The sequence below is a fragment of the Mastigoproctus giganteus genome, chromosome 13, assembly GCF_048544385.1.
Source record: "Mastigoproctus giganteus isolate SK-2022 chromosome 13, ASM4854438v1, whole genome shotgun sequence".
Classification (NCBI taxonomy): Eukaryota; Metazoa; Arthropoda; class Arachnida; order Uropygi; family Thelyphonidae; genus Mastigoproctus; species Mastigoproctus giganteus.
In genome coordinates, this window is record NC_143587.1 from 160,387,683 (window position 1) to 160,404,050 (window position 16,368).

The window sequence follows — 16,368 nt, forward strand, 5'->3', positions numbered from 1 at the left end:
AATGCTGATGGGATAAGTTATATTAAAAGAGGCAGCAAAGGAAATAGGCAGGCCCTTAGTCATGATTATAAGAGTATCATTGGACTCGGGGGGGAGATCCCCACGGACAGGAGATCATTGACAAGACCCCTATATACGGAGATGTGCAAATGTATCCCCAATTCACAAAGGGAGAATGAAAGATGATACAAGTAATTACAGACCAATCAGTTAAACTTCTATTATGTGGAAAATAATGGAGTCACTAGTTAAAAAAGCACTGCAAGATCATCTAAACAAGAATGCAATTATAGTTCAGCCACAGCATGAGTTTGTTAAGGGGAAGTCTTGTCTGACCAATCTGAATGGAAACTACAATGTGGTCACAAAGGAACTATATGCAAAAACACAGTTTTGATATCATATACTGGCCTCTGTAGCTGTGTGGTCAGGAGCAGGAGTGCAGTAGCACACGCTTCTTAAATAGACTGAGGGGGGGGGGGGTTCAAGCCCCTGCCAATCTGCCAACCCACACTGGACCAGCATGGCAGATTATGGTCCATTTTTCTCAACATGAATTGTAGAGGAGGCTTCCATCCTGCAGTGGGTTGATCATGGCTGCAGTTTACTTTTTTTTCTTTTCTTTTTTTTTTTTTTTACTTGGATTTTAGGAAAGCTTTTGAAACAGTTGCACATGGAAGACTACTGTACAAGTTGGAGCAGTACGGCATTAAGAGCAAGTTGCTACTATGGATAAAGGGGGTGGTTGAATGGGAGAAGACAGTGAGTGGTAATCAATGGACAATGCTCTTTGTGGACTAATGTTATTAGAGCTGTACCCCTGAGGTCTGTGTTGGACCGCCATTGCTGTTTTCTATATTTATCAATGATATTGATGAAGTTATATCAGGCTTAATAGTAGTAGCAATAGTAGTAGTAACAGAGACATGTGATGCAAGAAAGCAAGCATATGAGCTTATGCAGCATCAGCCCAAAAAAAAAGAAAAAAAATTTTGCACAACCATTCCCTCTAAAAGTGTCTAGTTCCTCCTTGAATTTCTTAAAGCTCTCAACTTCCACAATGACAAATGGAAGTTTGTTCCAGAATTAACCACCTGACGGCTAAAGTCAAATTTCCACACATCTATTCTACAACTGTCTTTCCTCAGTTGTAGAATAGATGTGCGGAAATTTGTCTTTAGTATCCAAGTTTGCAGATGATACAAAAGTTGGTAGGGTTGTTAATAACAGTAAGGATGATACATACAGTAACATGATCTGGAAAAGTTGAGCAGATGGGCAAATGCAAAGTGCTGCATATGGGTAGCAGTAACCCCAGCATAACATACCAACTGTGGAGTCTTACACTCAGGATAAAGCAAAATGAAAAAGGCCTATGGGTAATTGTGCAAACAGATATGAAGTTTTATGAGCAGTGCAGACAGGCTGCAAGAGTAGCTCATGGGGTCTTGTCAATGATATATAGGAATTTTTCTGGCAAGTTTTAGGAGGTGGTTATCCCCTTGTGCAAGGCTATGGTCAGGCCGCACCTTGGGTTCTATATACAGGTCTGGATGCCTCAGTTTAGGAAAGATGGAGATCTGCTGGATCAAGTACAAAGAAGGACAACAAGATTAGTGAACGGAACAAAGGGTTGCTGTTCCAAGGAAAGTGTAAGTTCTGCAAATTGCAGCATATGGAGACTAGGCACCTGCAAAGTGATCTGATTGAGGTGTATAAGGGCCGTGAATGGGTTGAGAAACTCAATGCTGATAGAATTCTTCCTCTTGTCCAGATTAATCATTACCATCATTATCAGCTATATGGTGCAAGGAAGCCTGAGGCTTTTGCTGCACCAATCAAAAAAAAAAAAAAAAAAAAATTCTAAGTTACTTTAATCGCCTGAGGTAACAAATTCAAATTGAGGAAAGACTGTTGTAGAATAGATGTGCAGAAATTAGTCTTTAGAAATTTGATTGCTGGAAGAAACTTCCATCTGTAATTGTGGAAGTTGACAGCTTAAATAAATTCAAAGCTGAACTAGAATCTGTTGTGGTGGAAGTTGATGGTTTTAATAAATTCAAGGCTGAATTAGACAAACTTTTGGAGTGAATGGATGGGTGAAATGAGAATGTGGGGTTTTTTTATTTTTTTTTTGGTGATGCTATATAAGCTTGTTTTCTTGGATCATATGCCTCTGCTAATGCTAATTGTTGACAATATATCAGAACAACAGTTCTGATATACTGTCAGCAGTTCCAGACATGATAGGAGAGAGTATATAATGAGAGCATTGTCAATCAATTCAGCCCTGGAGAGATATTGTGCAAGGGTGCAAGAATATTTGCTGATGCTTTTGAGACGTCGTTAGGTGGGCCGGAAAACTACTGGCTTGGAAGGGCTACACAGACTAACAGCAGGCGCTGGCAGAGGCAAAAGTGATTCTTGCACTGCTGCTATTAGAATGAGCAGTAGCCTGGAAAATAAAAAGGCATGTGATGCATATAAACTATCAGATGACATAGAAGCTAGTCTATAATCAAGAAGATGGCAAAGGCAGATTACAAGAAATCCTTGGCAAAAGATGCAAAGAAAAACCACAAAAGAATTCTTTGCTTATGTAAAATCAAGAATGGGGGAGGGGATGAATCTGATTGGTCCACTTGATATTGATGGTTTGACTCTTGATGATCCTGCTCAGGTAGTTGACAAACTGAATGAGTATTTTGCATCTACATTCACACATGGAGATAATCAGGGAGGGGAATGCCAGAAACTTATCAAACTCTAACAGGGAGTTAAATAATTTTGTAATAACTGAGAGCAAAGTGGAGGATAAACTGTTGAAGTTAAACATAAGAAAAGTACCTGATGTGGATGGGATCTATCCAGTTATATTAAAGGAGGCAACTAAGGAAGTAAGCAAACCCTTAGCATTAATAATGAGAGCTTTCTTAGACACAAGGGAAGTCACTATGGATTCAAGATGTGCAAATGTGTCCTCAATTCACAAAGGGTGACAGGAGTAATAACAGATCTGTTAGTTTAACTTCTGTTCCATAGAAAAAATGGAGGCATGGTTAAAGAAGCACTGCAGGTTCAATTCTGTAGTTATAGTTCAGACACAGCATGGGTTTGTTAAGGAGAATTATTGTCTGATCAATTTGATTGCATACTATGTTGTGGTCACAAAGGAACTGGATGTAAAAAATAATTTTGATATCATATACAATCGGTCCTCGTATAACACGGTAGTTGCCTTCTTAGAAACCCTCGTTTAATGCAAAATTGTGCAATATAAGTAACAGGCCTTATGGGAAAAATAGGGTTAGGTGCCAACCACCCAAGATTGAACACACATTTTTAACCAAACCATTACTAATCGGAATAAAATACGTATTTTATTACGATTATTACGTAATAAAATATTGCTAATGCTTTTGCTCCTATAGTAAGCAAACTTGTTCCTGATTTCTTCTTTGTTTGATCTTCTATCCAAACAGCACACTCCTACTCTCAAGTTTGATCTCCCAATGCTTATTTAGAGACGTGGTGTCACACAGATATAAGGAATGCAGAACTGGAATTTGGGGAGTATAACGTCTACAGAAATGATATACAGGATAGGAAGGGAGGAGGGGTTATGCTATTAGTTAAGAAACACAAAATGCTAGTGAAGTCAGTCGACATCGCTGGACAGTGCAGTGTCGAGTCAGTTTGGTGTGACATAAGCATTGGGAGATCAAAATTGAGAGTAGGAGTGTGCTATAGGCCTAATGACTCTGATGAGTATAATAAGAAACTGTACAGGGAAATAGAATGGGCCAGTAAATCACAGAGTCTTATAATGGGGGATTTTAATTTCCCAGATATTGACTGAAATCTGTGGGTTGGTCACTCACACACTAGCAAGGCTTTTTTGTGGATTTATTGGATGATTGTTTTCTACATCAGCATGTTCGGGAGGCAAACTAGAGGGAGTACTACTCTTGATTTGATTATCAGTAGTGATTCTTCATGCATTAAAAATCTGCAGATAAAGGAACCACTAGGTGGCAGTGATCAAAGTGTGCTGAAGCATGATTTACTTAAAGAGGTAACTACCATCAGGGGTAACGGGAAGGGTTATTGCTTTCGTAAAGGCGACTACGAGGGTCTGAGATAGTATTTAAATTCTATACAGTGGGACAAACTGATGATGTCACCAACAGCAAATTCAAAATGGGAAGCATTCAAAGAACTTACCTTGAAAGCTACTAGGCTTTACATACCAACTACGAAATATTGTTCAAGATTTAAGCCTAAATAGAAGTCAGATGAACTACTGAGACACATGGCAGAGAAGAAAAATGCATGGGATACATATAAATTAACACATGACACAGAAACCTATGATAGACATAAGTTGATCCGTAACCAAGTTACAAAGGAGGTTAGGCAGGCAAAGGCAGATTACGAGAAACCTTTGGCAAGGGATGCAAAGAAAAACAGCAAAGAGTTCTTTACTTATGTAAACTCTAGAAGGAAGGGGATGAATCAGATTGGTCCACTTGATATCAATGGTTCAACTGTTGATGATCCTGCTCAGGTAGCTAACAAACTAAATGAATATTTTGCATCGACAATCACACATGAGTTATTCAGCGAGGGGAATGCCAGAGGTGTATTCAACTCTAGCAGTAAGCTAGATAATCTTGTAATAACTGAGAGTAAAGTGGAGGAGAACAGAAGAAAGGCACCTGGGGTGGATGGTATCTATCCAGTTATATTAAAGGAGTAGGGCAAAGGAAGTAAGCAAACCCTTAGCCATAATTATGAGAGCTTCCTTGGGCTCAAGGCAGGTACCCATAAACTGGAGATGTGCAAATGTGACCCCAATTCACAAAGGAGGATCACAGGCTGACACAAGTAATTATAGACCTGTGAGTTTAACTTCTATTCCAGGAAAATTAATGGAGGAACTCGTTAAAGAAGCACTGCAGGATCATCTAGACAAGACCTCAGTTATAGCTTGGACACAGCATGGTTTTGTTAAGGGGGAAGTCTTGCTTGACCAATTTGATTGGATACTATGATGCAGTCACAAAAGAACTGGATGCAGGGAATAACTTTGATATTATATACTTGGATCTTAGAAAGGCTTTTGATACTGTTGCACATGGAAGACTGCTGCACAAATTGGAGCAGTGTGGCATTGGAGGCAAATTGCTGCTATGGATAAAGGTGTGGTTGAGGGAGAGAAGACAGAGTGGTAATCAATGGACACTGCTCACTGTGGACTGATGTTATTAGTGGAGTCCCTCAGGGTTCAATGTTGGGTCCATTATTGTTTTCTGTATTTATAAATGATATTGATGATGGTATATCAAGCTTAATGTCCAAGTTTGCAGACAATACAAAGGTTGGCAGGATTGTTAAGGACACTACTGATGCTATGCTGCTGCAACAGGATCTGGAAAGGTTGAGCAGATGGGCTGAGAGGTGGCAAATGAAGTTTAACACTGACAAATGTAAAGTACTACATATGGGAAACACCAACCCCAGAGCAACGTATCAACTCTGTGGTACTACAGTAACAGTGGTAGAGAAAGAAAAAAGGACCTAGGAGTAATTGTGCAGGCAGATATGAAGTTCTCTGAGCAGTGCAGACAGACTGCAAGAGTAGCTCATGGTTTCTTGTCAATGATATACAGGAATTTTTTTAGAAGGGATAAGGAGGTGATTATTCCCTTGTATAAGGCAATGGTCAGGCCACACCTTGAGTACTGTATACAGGTCTGGAGGCCTCATTTCAAGAAGGATGTAGAGCTGCTAGAATGAGTAGAGAGAAGGACAACAAGATTAATGAATGGAACAAAGGGTTGCTCTTACGAAGAAAGGCTAAAGTTTTGCAAACTACAGTGTCTGTGAAGTGATCTGATAGAGGTGTATAAAGCCTTGAATGGTTTGAGCATGCTCAATGCTGATGGGATTCTGCCTCTTGCTCAGAATAATCACCTGAGAGGGCATAAATTCAAATTGAGGAAAGACAGAGGTAGGATAGATGTCTGGAAATTTGCCTTTAGCCAGCAGGTAGTTGGTTGGTGGAACAGACTTCCATCCCTTGTTGTGGAAGTTGATAGCCTAAATAAATTTAAGGCTCAGCTGGACAGGTATTTCGAACGAACGGAGGGGTGAAGTGGAAGGTTTTTTTTTTTTTTTTTGGCTGATACTGCATAAGCTTGCTTTCTTGCATCATATGCCTCTACTAATGCTAACAGATACGAACATTCCATGTCTTCCAATTCTTTGTCTTGATCTAATGGATTTTGTTACTTTGAGTTGTTCCTGTGCTTTTATTTGTTCTTTGTTCTTTCTTATTGTTCTCAGCGTTGGCTCATTTAAGCATTTAGCATGCACAATATCACATGTTCTTTCATTGCGCTCAAAGCATTTCACAATTTTGTATTTTCCCTCTATCGATATTGTTTTTCTCTCTGAACCTGTACTACCTTTATCGGACACTTCCATTTCACGATACAATGTATTTTATTCATTTTTAGGGAACAAAGCACAATTACAGTATAAAACGAAGAAAAATGATGAAGAAACCTTGATGTACATAAACAAAGCAGTGCACATGTAGTAACTGAATAATCAATGCAATAAAAGCAGTAACACACTATCATGTCTCGCTAGCTCACATGCTCATATTTTACTAAAGCACATTTCTGGAGGTCATTACTATAAAACAATAAAAACAATTTGCAGTTTCCGGTTTATTGGGCATTCCTTCTAGTGGAATCAGTTATAAATGGATAGTAAATTCGATCTAATACAATTTGCGATACTGTTCAAGGTTTAGAGCTAAATGGATGCGAGATGAATTCCTGAGGCTCGTGACAGAGAAGAAAAATGCATGGGATGCATATAAATTATTTGGCGACACAGAAGCCTCTGGCAGATATAAGCTAGTCTGTAATCAAGTCATAAAGGAGACTAGGCAAGCAAAGACAAATTATGAGAAATCTCTAGCAATTATGATGGAAATAAAAAGTAAATAGTTCTTTACTTGTGTAAACTCTAAAAGGAAAGGGATGAATCAGATTGGTCCACTTAACATAGATAGTTTGACTATTGATGATAATGCTCAGGTAGCTGATAAACTGAAGGAGTATTTTGCATCTACATTCACACATGAGTAATTCAAGGAGGTGAATGCCAGACATTTATCAAACTAACAAGGATCTACATGATTTTGTAATAACTGAGAGCAAACTAGAGGAGAAATTGAAGTTAAACATAAGGCACCTGGCATGGATGGGATCTATCCAGTTATATTAAAGGAGGCAGCAAAGGAAATAAGCAAACCCTTAGCCATAATTATGAAAGCTTCCTTGGACTCTGGGGTGGTTCCCATGGACTGGAGATGTGCAAATGTGCCAGCAATTCACAAATTGGAATCAAAGAGTGACACGAGTAACTACTGACCTGTTAGTTTGACTTCTATTTCAGGGAAAATAATGAAGTCACTGGTTAAGAAAGCAATGCAGGATCATTTAGACAAGACTGCAGTTACAGTTCAGACACAGCATGTGTTTGTTAAGGGGACGTCTTGTCTGATAAATTTGACTGGATACTATGATGTGGCGACAAAGGAATTAGATGCAAAGAATAATTTTGATATCATATACTTGGATTTTAGGAAAGTTTTTGATACCGTGGCACAGAGAAGACTATTTCACAAATTGGAGCAGCATGGCATTAAGGGCAAGTTGCTACAATGGATAAAAGGAGGGTTGAGTGGAAGAAGACAGAGTGGTTATCAATGGACACTGCTCTTCGTGGACTAATGTTATTAGTGGAGTACCCCAGGGTTCGATGTTGGGCCCATTGTTGTTTTCGGTATTTATCAATGATATTGATGAAGGTATATCAGGGATAATGTTTATGTTTGCAGACGATACAAAGGTTGGCAGGGTTGTTAACGACAGTAAAGACAGTACGCTACTGCAACAAGATCTGAAAAGTTGACCAGCTGGGCTGAGAGGTGGCAGCTCTCGAAGTTTAACATTGACAAATGTAAAGTACTGCATATGGGTAGCAATAACCCCAGAGTACCGTATCAACTGGGTGGTACTACACTCAGGTTAGAGTGAGTGTAGTGAATGAAAAGGATTTGAGGGTAATTGTGCAGTCAGATATGAAGTTTTCTGAACATTGCAAAAAAGGCTCATGGTGTCTTGTCAATGATATACAGGAATTTTGCTAGCAGGGATAAAGGGTTGATTCTTCCCTTGTATAAGGCAATGGTCAGGCCATACCTTGAGTACCGTATACAGGTCTGGAGGCCTCATTTTAGGAAGGATGTAGGGTTGCTGAAACGAGAAGGGCAAACAAGATTGGTGGGTGGAACAAAAACGTCTTGGTTGGGGGTTACCAAGAAAGGCTTACATTCTGCAAATTGCAGCTTCTAGAGACTAGGCAGCTGTAAGGTGATCTAACTGAGATGTATAAGGCCTTGAATGGATTGAGCAAGCTCGATGATAATGGGATTCTTCCTCTTGCTCAGATTACTCTCCTGAGGGGACATAAATTCATATTGAGGAAAGACAATTGTAGAATAGATGTGTGGAAATTTGCCTTTAGCCAGTGGGTGGTTGATAGCTGGGAAAAAAACTTCTATCTCTCGTAGTGGAGGTCAGCAACTTAAATAAGTTCAAGGCAGAACTAGACAAACATTTGCAGTGAATGGATGGGTGAAATGGGAAGGGATTTTTTTTTCTGGCTGATGCTATATGAGCTTGCTTTCTTGCATCATATGCCCTACTAATGCTAAATTACATAGACATCAACAGTCATTTACAAGAAAGTATGAATTACTCGAAAAATTCCATACACTTTTTATTCTCTGGATAAACTCTGGATAATGCATATAAAAAAAATGTTGTGCAAGTATTCTAGATAAAAGAGTAATTCAGGTAGAATGACACTTGACAAATTAAAAAATATATTATTTTTCAAACAATATCTTTCTCTTATGTTGAGTGTATACTGTTTCAACAGTCACTTTTTGTAAAACGTGACTGCTGAAACATTTTTACAAATGAAAAACTTGTGGGATTAAAAGAAGTTCAGTGCTGCTATTAAGGATTTCAAAAAAATGTTGACCTAAAAAAAGTGAAAATTTGTCACTAGTACATTTATAACACAGAAAGCTATTGAAAAACTAGTTGACAAGTGAATATCTGCTATTATCAAAACAATTTTTTTTAGAAACACTTTAATTTAAAAATAAAAGTATAAAAAATAAGTATTAATTTAATTTAAAACTTACGTGTATTCATGCAAAGAATTATCATAACATGTCTTCACACCATATTTTTCGGCATTAGTACGAAACATATCATCAACATCCCATCCATTCTAATTTTAAAACAAAATAAATTTTATTGAATAACATATTATTAACATCATCAATAATGAAAACTGATAAAATTCTGATCACAGATATTAAGAACATAAATATTAGCAAAACAGTGCAACAGTGTACTTTAAACAGCTATGACAAACTAATAAGTACACACCAAGTCATAGAAGGGCCTTGCAGCCAAGCAGAGCAGCAAATAACAATAATTCTCATCAATAAGCTCCCCAAAATTAAATAAGGCTATATGACTCCACAGCAGTATAAGAGGGTTCACCATTTGCTAACAGTTTGGAGAGGCCTTGGTTTGAAAAGAAAGAAGATATTTACCAGAATAACAAAAGACTGTTGGATTCTCTGCAACTGTCAACAACCAGAACTGACAGTGGAATTGTATTTTTCAGCTATTTGCCATCCATACTTTTGCCATCTCAGCTATTTGCCATCCATACTGCACTGAAGAGGTGGCTGCTGATCAGAAAACTGGGCACCTTATCTATTCTGCTAGAGCAGGGATTCTCAACAGGGGCGAAAGTTGGTTTTTATTGGGGGGATTATGGGTATTACAACGGTTTGTGGCCCTCAAGTTCAACCATACCCAACGACATCTTATTCCTTAATATTCAATTTCTCTCATTGGGTTTTCTTTTCCTGTGAGACAACTAATTTTTAACACATAGGTATATTATATTAGGGATGAGTGAAAAATTTTGATAAAAGTAAGATAGTGGGCGTGAATTAATTCAACCACCTTTGCTTTTCTCGGGCATTAAATACCTAAGTGCTTTCACGGTAATGTCTCCGCAATCCTTGCCATTTGGGCCTTTTTATGACAGCTGTGACCTTGGCGGTGTGTTGGGCTTGGTTTATTTATTTATTCTTTTGTATCATCGGTCAATATATGAGGCAGGGATGAGATAAGGAAATGTTTCCGTCTATTGTTTCCACTTTCTAAGCGACAATTAGTATTAATTTATTGTTTCCTTATGAAAGTTGTTTATTTTTGATCCACAATCCTTTTGTGAGTGACATGGGCTATGAGAGTTAAATAAAAAAAGTTTATATTTTATTATTTAATTCTTTGTAGTTATTCAAACCCATCATCAAACATCAAGTGCTGAACAGAAAAAGTGTCTACAGTATCTGGATGAATATCTAGCTTATGGTTTTGTTGAAAGCTCATTCGACTCAAGACTGTCTATGCCTCTTATGTGTCTTTGCTTCTTTTTAAAATGAGGCTATGAAACCATCAAGACTTTTAGATCACTTAAAAAGGAAACATCCTGATAAAATTGGTAAACATCGAATATTTTAAAAATTTAAAACAGAATTTTGAGCACTGTAACACTGTTACTTCCTTATTTAAGAAGAACACACAAACAAATGACAACGGAATTATTGCATCTTATGAAATTGCATCTTATGAAATTGCGTCTTATGAAATCATTGCAAAAACTGGGCTCATAAAGTTGCTGAGACTGTTATACAACCCACACTGGAGACTAATTTCAACAGTGATGCATGAAAATCTTTCCAGTATTTTAAAAGCAATGCCATTGAGAAACGATTCAATTTGAAGACGAATCAATGAGATGTCAGTAAACATTGAAGGGCAGCTAATTGACAAACTAAAATCGAGAAAATTTTCTATTCAGATTGATGAATCCACAGTTACTGTCAATAAGGCCCTTCTAACGGCATACATTCATTATTTCGATGATGATTGTAAATTGCAAGGAGAGATGTTGTTTGTAAAATCTATGAAAAGTGACTATACTGGAGCATCCATTTTTGCTGCTGTAAAAACATGGTTTGATGAAAAACAAGTACCATCAGAAAATTTAGTATCCTCTTCCACTGATAGTGCTATCTCCATGGTTGGAAGACAAAGGTTTTATAGCCCACCTAAAGGAAGTATGTCCCAAAATGAAGTTCTTGCAATACACTGCATTGTGCACAATCATCTGATTGCAAAAAATATTAGATCATTTCTTTATCAATCTCTCAGTATAGTTATTAAAACCAATAACATAAAGTCACAAAGCAAATATGATCACCTTTTCGAAAATTTTGTGTTGATAATGAAGAACAATGTGTGAGGCTTCTTTTACATACAGAAATCAGATGGCTTTCTAAAGGAAACTGTCTAACAAAATTTGTAAACCTTTTTGATACAATAATTAGTTTTTTAGAAAGAAAAGGAGATAAAGATTTAGCAAAGGAGATCAGCAAACACAAAAACAACATACACTATATGGCTTGGATTTTTCGAAAACTTAATGAAGTATCGCTTCAACTTCAAGGGAAATTAATCACGTACAGTAGACTGCAAATGCATATTAAAAAGCCTTCACTGAAAAACTGAAAATATTTGAAAGTAATTTAATGAGAAAACAATTTCATGGTATGCACGGGTTAACTGAAATGAAAAATAGATTTTCTGATTTATTTTCTTTTGAAGTGAAGTCATGGATGTTAGATCTAACTGGATGTGATTTTGGGTGTGCTAGTGAAGAAATTCAAGAATTCATTGAATTAAAATGTAATGAAGAATGCAAACATAAATTTGAAAAAGGTGGAATAGCTGAATTGTGGGGATCAAAAACAACTAAACTTCATCAAACAATGTGGTCTGAAATGGCCAAAGGACTTCTTTGTTTTCCAATGTCTTATATGGTTGAAAGTTGTTTTAGTTCAGTAATCAAAATTAGTTCAGTAAATAAAATATTAATAAAGGAAAGAAACAGAATTGATATATGTTAAAGAGGAGACAATAGAATTAAACTTACTAACATTATATCGAACTTTTAGCTAAGAAGCATCAGGCTCAGGGATCCCATTTTATAAAAAGAGTAAGTATAAAATATTTTCTTGTTTAATATTTCATGGGGGGCGATTAGGAAAAAAATTGTCTAAAAAAGCCATTTAGGGGTCAATAATTAAAAAAAGGCTGAAAAACACTGCACTAGAGTACTACTTATAGTGTCTTAAAATAACCCAGCTTACAAAATACACTATAAGGCATTATTCTACTTTTAGGGATTCAAAACTGTCATGGACAGAGGAAGAATAAGGTAACTGATGGTGAATGCTCCTCCCTATGTGTACAACTTCTAGCACTGAGGCACCGGAGTGTGCCCAGGCACACCCTAATGTCTCAAAAATTTGACTCTTCATTTTTATTTAATTGCGCCATACATTCTTTTAGTTTTAAAGCACAGATTGTTGTATAGAAAGCCCATATTCACTTGCAGCATGCATTCCTACTACTGTGGCAGCGCATTACCATTGATCCTCCCCTCCAATTACTATTCTAGAAAATCCTTTGACCTATTATAAGAGGCTGTATCAGGCATACCCTTTGCGGTGTCTACAGTGTTTTTCATCTTTGTTGCATGTCTTCTTCTTCCAGTCACATAGTTTCCTGACAAGCTGCTGTGGCCACCAACAAATCCCTCCAACTGCATTGATCATGTGCTATATGAGCGGCATTGCAAAATATCACACCAAAAAGTTCACTGATCCCATCCTTCCACCTAGTTGCAGGTCTTCCTTTAACAGTTTTTGGAAATGGTTTTGTTATGGTCTCTGTGGCATCAGATAATGTGGTGGTACGCATTTGCCTACCACATGGCCGATTTTGAAAGGGGGTCAGCTTTAATCATAGGAAGAGTCAATAGGAAGTATCCCACGGATGCTCTTGAAGAGGAAATGTGACTACAGCAGAGCCCCGCTTAGTGCAAGAAGGCCGATTACAACTGGTTTTCGCCTGGTTTCCAGAGGTTGTCTATGTATATAAACATATATATTATTCATTACATTCACACAAGTAGTTATTTTATCTTTAATTAACGAATTTATTCATATGGTGATGCTATTATCCCTCTTCTTCCTTCTTTGAGGTCTAACTAATGTCCAATATTTCCAATTAATTGTCAAATATATTTTAAAATAATTTTCTCCCAAACTATAAACATATTTTCATGCTGATTCACACAGTCTTAACCCCCCAATGAATACATTTCTTACATTTTAAAATATTCGTTCTTGTATTTCAAATTTGCACTCCTTTCATATGGCATTAACCACTGCATAATCTTGTACTTTTTGATAATAAATGTGCTGATAATAGTGTGAATATCTCAGTTAAGAACTTAAATGAAAATAATGCTGCTACTAGTTCCAGTGCTTACAATAAACTGAGTAATTACAAACAGAAACAGATTTTCTCTCTTAGTTCAGGTCAGTGTAGTTCCTATTCAAAGCCATTAAACATTCCATCTGATGACTCAGTCTGTGATATTCCAAAACACAGATTAGAATGCCAGCCTCGATTATCCAGAGGTCCTCATCAGCCTAAGTTGAATGTTTCCTAGAAGTAAAATAGAGAATAAACAAACATGTTTTCAGTCCGATTGGTACAAAAAGTATAGGTGGATTGAATATGGCCCATCAAAGGAAGCAGAATTTTGCTTTTACTGCCATTTCCTCTCCTCAAATAATGCAGCAAACAAAGTCACAATGATCCAGCATTTATTGATAAGGGATTTGGAAACTGGCATGGCTAATGAATGTTTTAAAAACCACCAATTGTCAAAATCTCATGTGTTGTGCTATTTTGCATGGGACAAAATTTTATTGAAGGGAAATCTATTAATGTATTGTTGAATGAAGGCAAGCAGGTTTATCTACCTAAACAAAAAGAAAGAACTGATTGATATTGTTGTGTTTGGAAAAAGAGATCATCCGGAGGTCACAATGAAAGGCTGACATTTGAGAAATGTTTATTTCTATTTCTTGTTAATATGCTCCAAAAATATGATCCTGTAATGGAAAGCATGTGCAAATATTTCCTCAAAACGTTACCTATCTGAGTAAATTGCATCCAAAATGCTTTAATTGTGACCTTGCACAACATTGTGCAACAAAACAATGTCTTCACTATATAGAAAAATGCTCTCACTAATTGGCAATGAACTAGTGACTGAGGACACTAGTGAATAGATGTCCATTCTGATGCTGTGTTTTGACAATGAAAAATATATCTTCAGAGTTAAAGCCCCCATTATAAGGCATTATGGATTCTTGGCCCATTCTATTTGTCTGGGTAGTTGTTCATTAAAGTCATTAGAGACATTGACCTAAAGCAGTCTCCTACTCTCATTTTAGTTTTCACAGTACATCAAACTAACTTGACAATGCAATGGCCACTGCCTTAGAGGGGGAGGGAGAGTTATGTGCTTCATAACTCCCCCGTCCCCCTTTGTCCTGTTTGTCCCACCAAGTTGGAGAGGGCACTGCACACAAGTTGGAAATCGTTCCTTGTTTTTAGGTATATTTTCTAGACAAACATCATGGACTGTCATTTAGGTCTTATCTGATGTAGGTTTCAAAGACTTTTCAGGTCTATTTTTATTACTTTTGGTTGAGTTTCTGAGATTTTATGACTGTTTTCTTTCGTCCTTACATGTGCAATGTCAATGACTCTTGCCGCTGCCATTGTGTCTACATAGAAGCAAGTAGTGCTTCTTGCAATAATTTTCAGTCATAACTGGCTTCTTGCAATAATTTTCAGTCATAATTTTCAGTCATAATTTTCAGTCAATAATTTTAAGTCAAACTTTTCCTTCTGAGAGTTGGGAAGGATTTATCTATATCATTTATGTTAGTATTAAGTAATAGTGCTGGAATTTATGATTTTAACAGTAGCTCTAGGATATAGTGATTTTACCCATACCATGTATATAGTGATTTTACCCATACCACATATAGTGATTCTCCCATTTCAATTCTCACCTTTGTTCTACGAAGTATAACTTTGCTTGCTGTTGTGCTAAATGTGTCTTAATACACCAACAGATTCGTCCCAGCACAGGCAACATTTCTTTCACACTTTTAAGTATTGTTATTATAATGCTGCATATTCATTGCCAATATGTCAGATTCTGAACCAGGAACTGAGCTGATAAAACTGCAGAAACGGCAGACTCATAATCAGCCTGCTGTGGACAGTGCTAGGGATGAAGATGATTTCAATTTTGTCCTATCAAAATGAAGCCCAAAAAAAGTCCATCAAATCAGCAGCAAGATCACTGGCTAACTCCTCTGAAAGAAGTGAACACAGAGATCTACAAGAATAAACAAATTGCTGCAAAGTGCGCTGATTACAAATGATGAAACTACCAATATGGATATATTGAGCTTAAACGCACTGGATGCCATATCCAAAAAGAGCACTTAGAAGAATTAATGGCCACAAATTCAAATCAAATTACAACTGCTGTAAGGCTAAAAATGGTCTATTTTTGTAGCCAACTGAAATGGAAAATCACTGAGCCATGTGTGGAAAATCTAATCCTCAAGATATAGTGTCGCTACTAGTTCAACTTCAACTTACAAAAACCAAGAAAAATTACCAAGCACTCACCTATGCAGAGGTGTTTAGGGCATCTGTAGCTGAGTGGTCAGGAGCGGGAGTGCAGTAGCACACGCTCTTTAAGTAGACCGGGATTCAAGCCCCTGACTGCTGAATACGGTCGATCTGCCAACCCGCAATGGACCAGCATGGCAGATTATGGTCCATTTCCCTCAGCATGAATTGTTGAGGAGGCTTCCATCCTACAGTGGGTTGATAATGGCTGCACTTTACCTTTACCCCACCACAACTGCTCAACAAAAATACAAACCCAATAAGACCAAAACTGAGACTAATCAAATTAAAAATGAAAACATTATAATCCTGAGACCAATGCCTGATGCACAACTCAATTCTAGTTAGGCTGTACATAGAGCAGTAACTGAAAACTCGGCCCCACTCCTGAAAAAAAGTAAAGGTAAAATCCATCAAGAAGATAGGAAGTACAACAGTTTTAATTGAAACTGCTTCCTCAACTGATGCTAATGTTATTAAGGATGTACCAGAAATCACAAAGCTAGGGTTTGTGATTTCTGGTACATCCTAATAAGCAAAGCCCCCAAAGGTT

The 16,368-nt window shown here is 37.2% G+C and overlaps 1 protein-coding gene across 1 annotated transcript in view; it reads right to left on the minus strand.

Moving 5' to 3' along the window:
• The window catches only part of LOC150076552 (uncharacterized), a 382,951-nt gene that overhangs the window by 221,658 nt on the left and 144,925 nt on the right, over positions 1-16,368 (minus strand). The window contains exon 7 of the mRNA XM_090387042.1: positions 9,296-9,384. Within this exon, the coding sequence (XP_090243168.1) occupies positions 9,296-9,384 (89 nt within the window). The remainder of the gene's footprint in view (positions 1-9,295; positions 9,385-16,368) is intronic.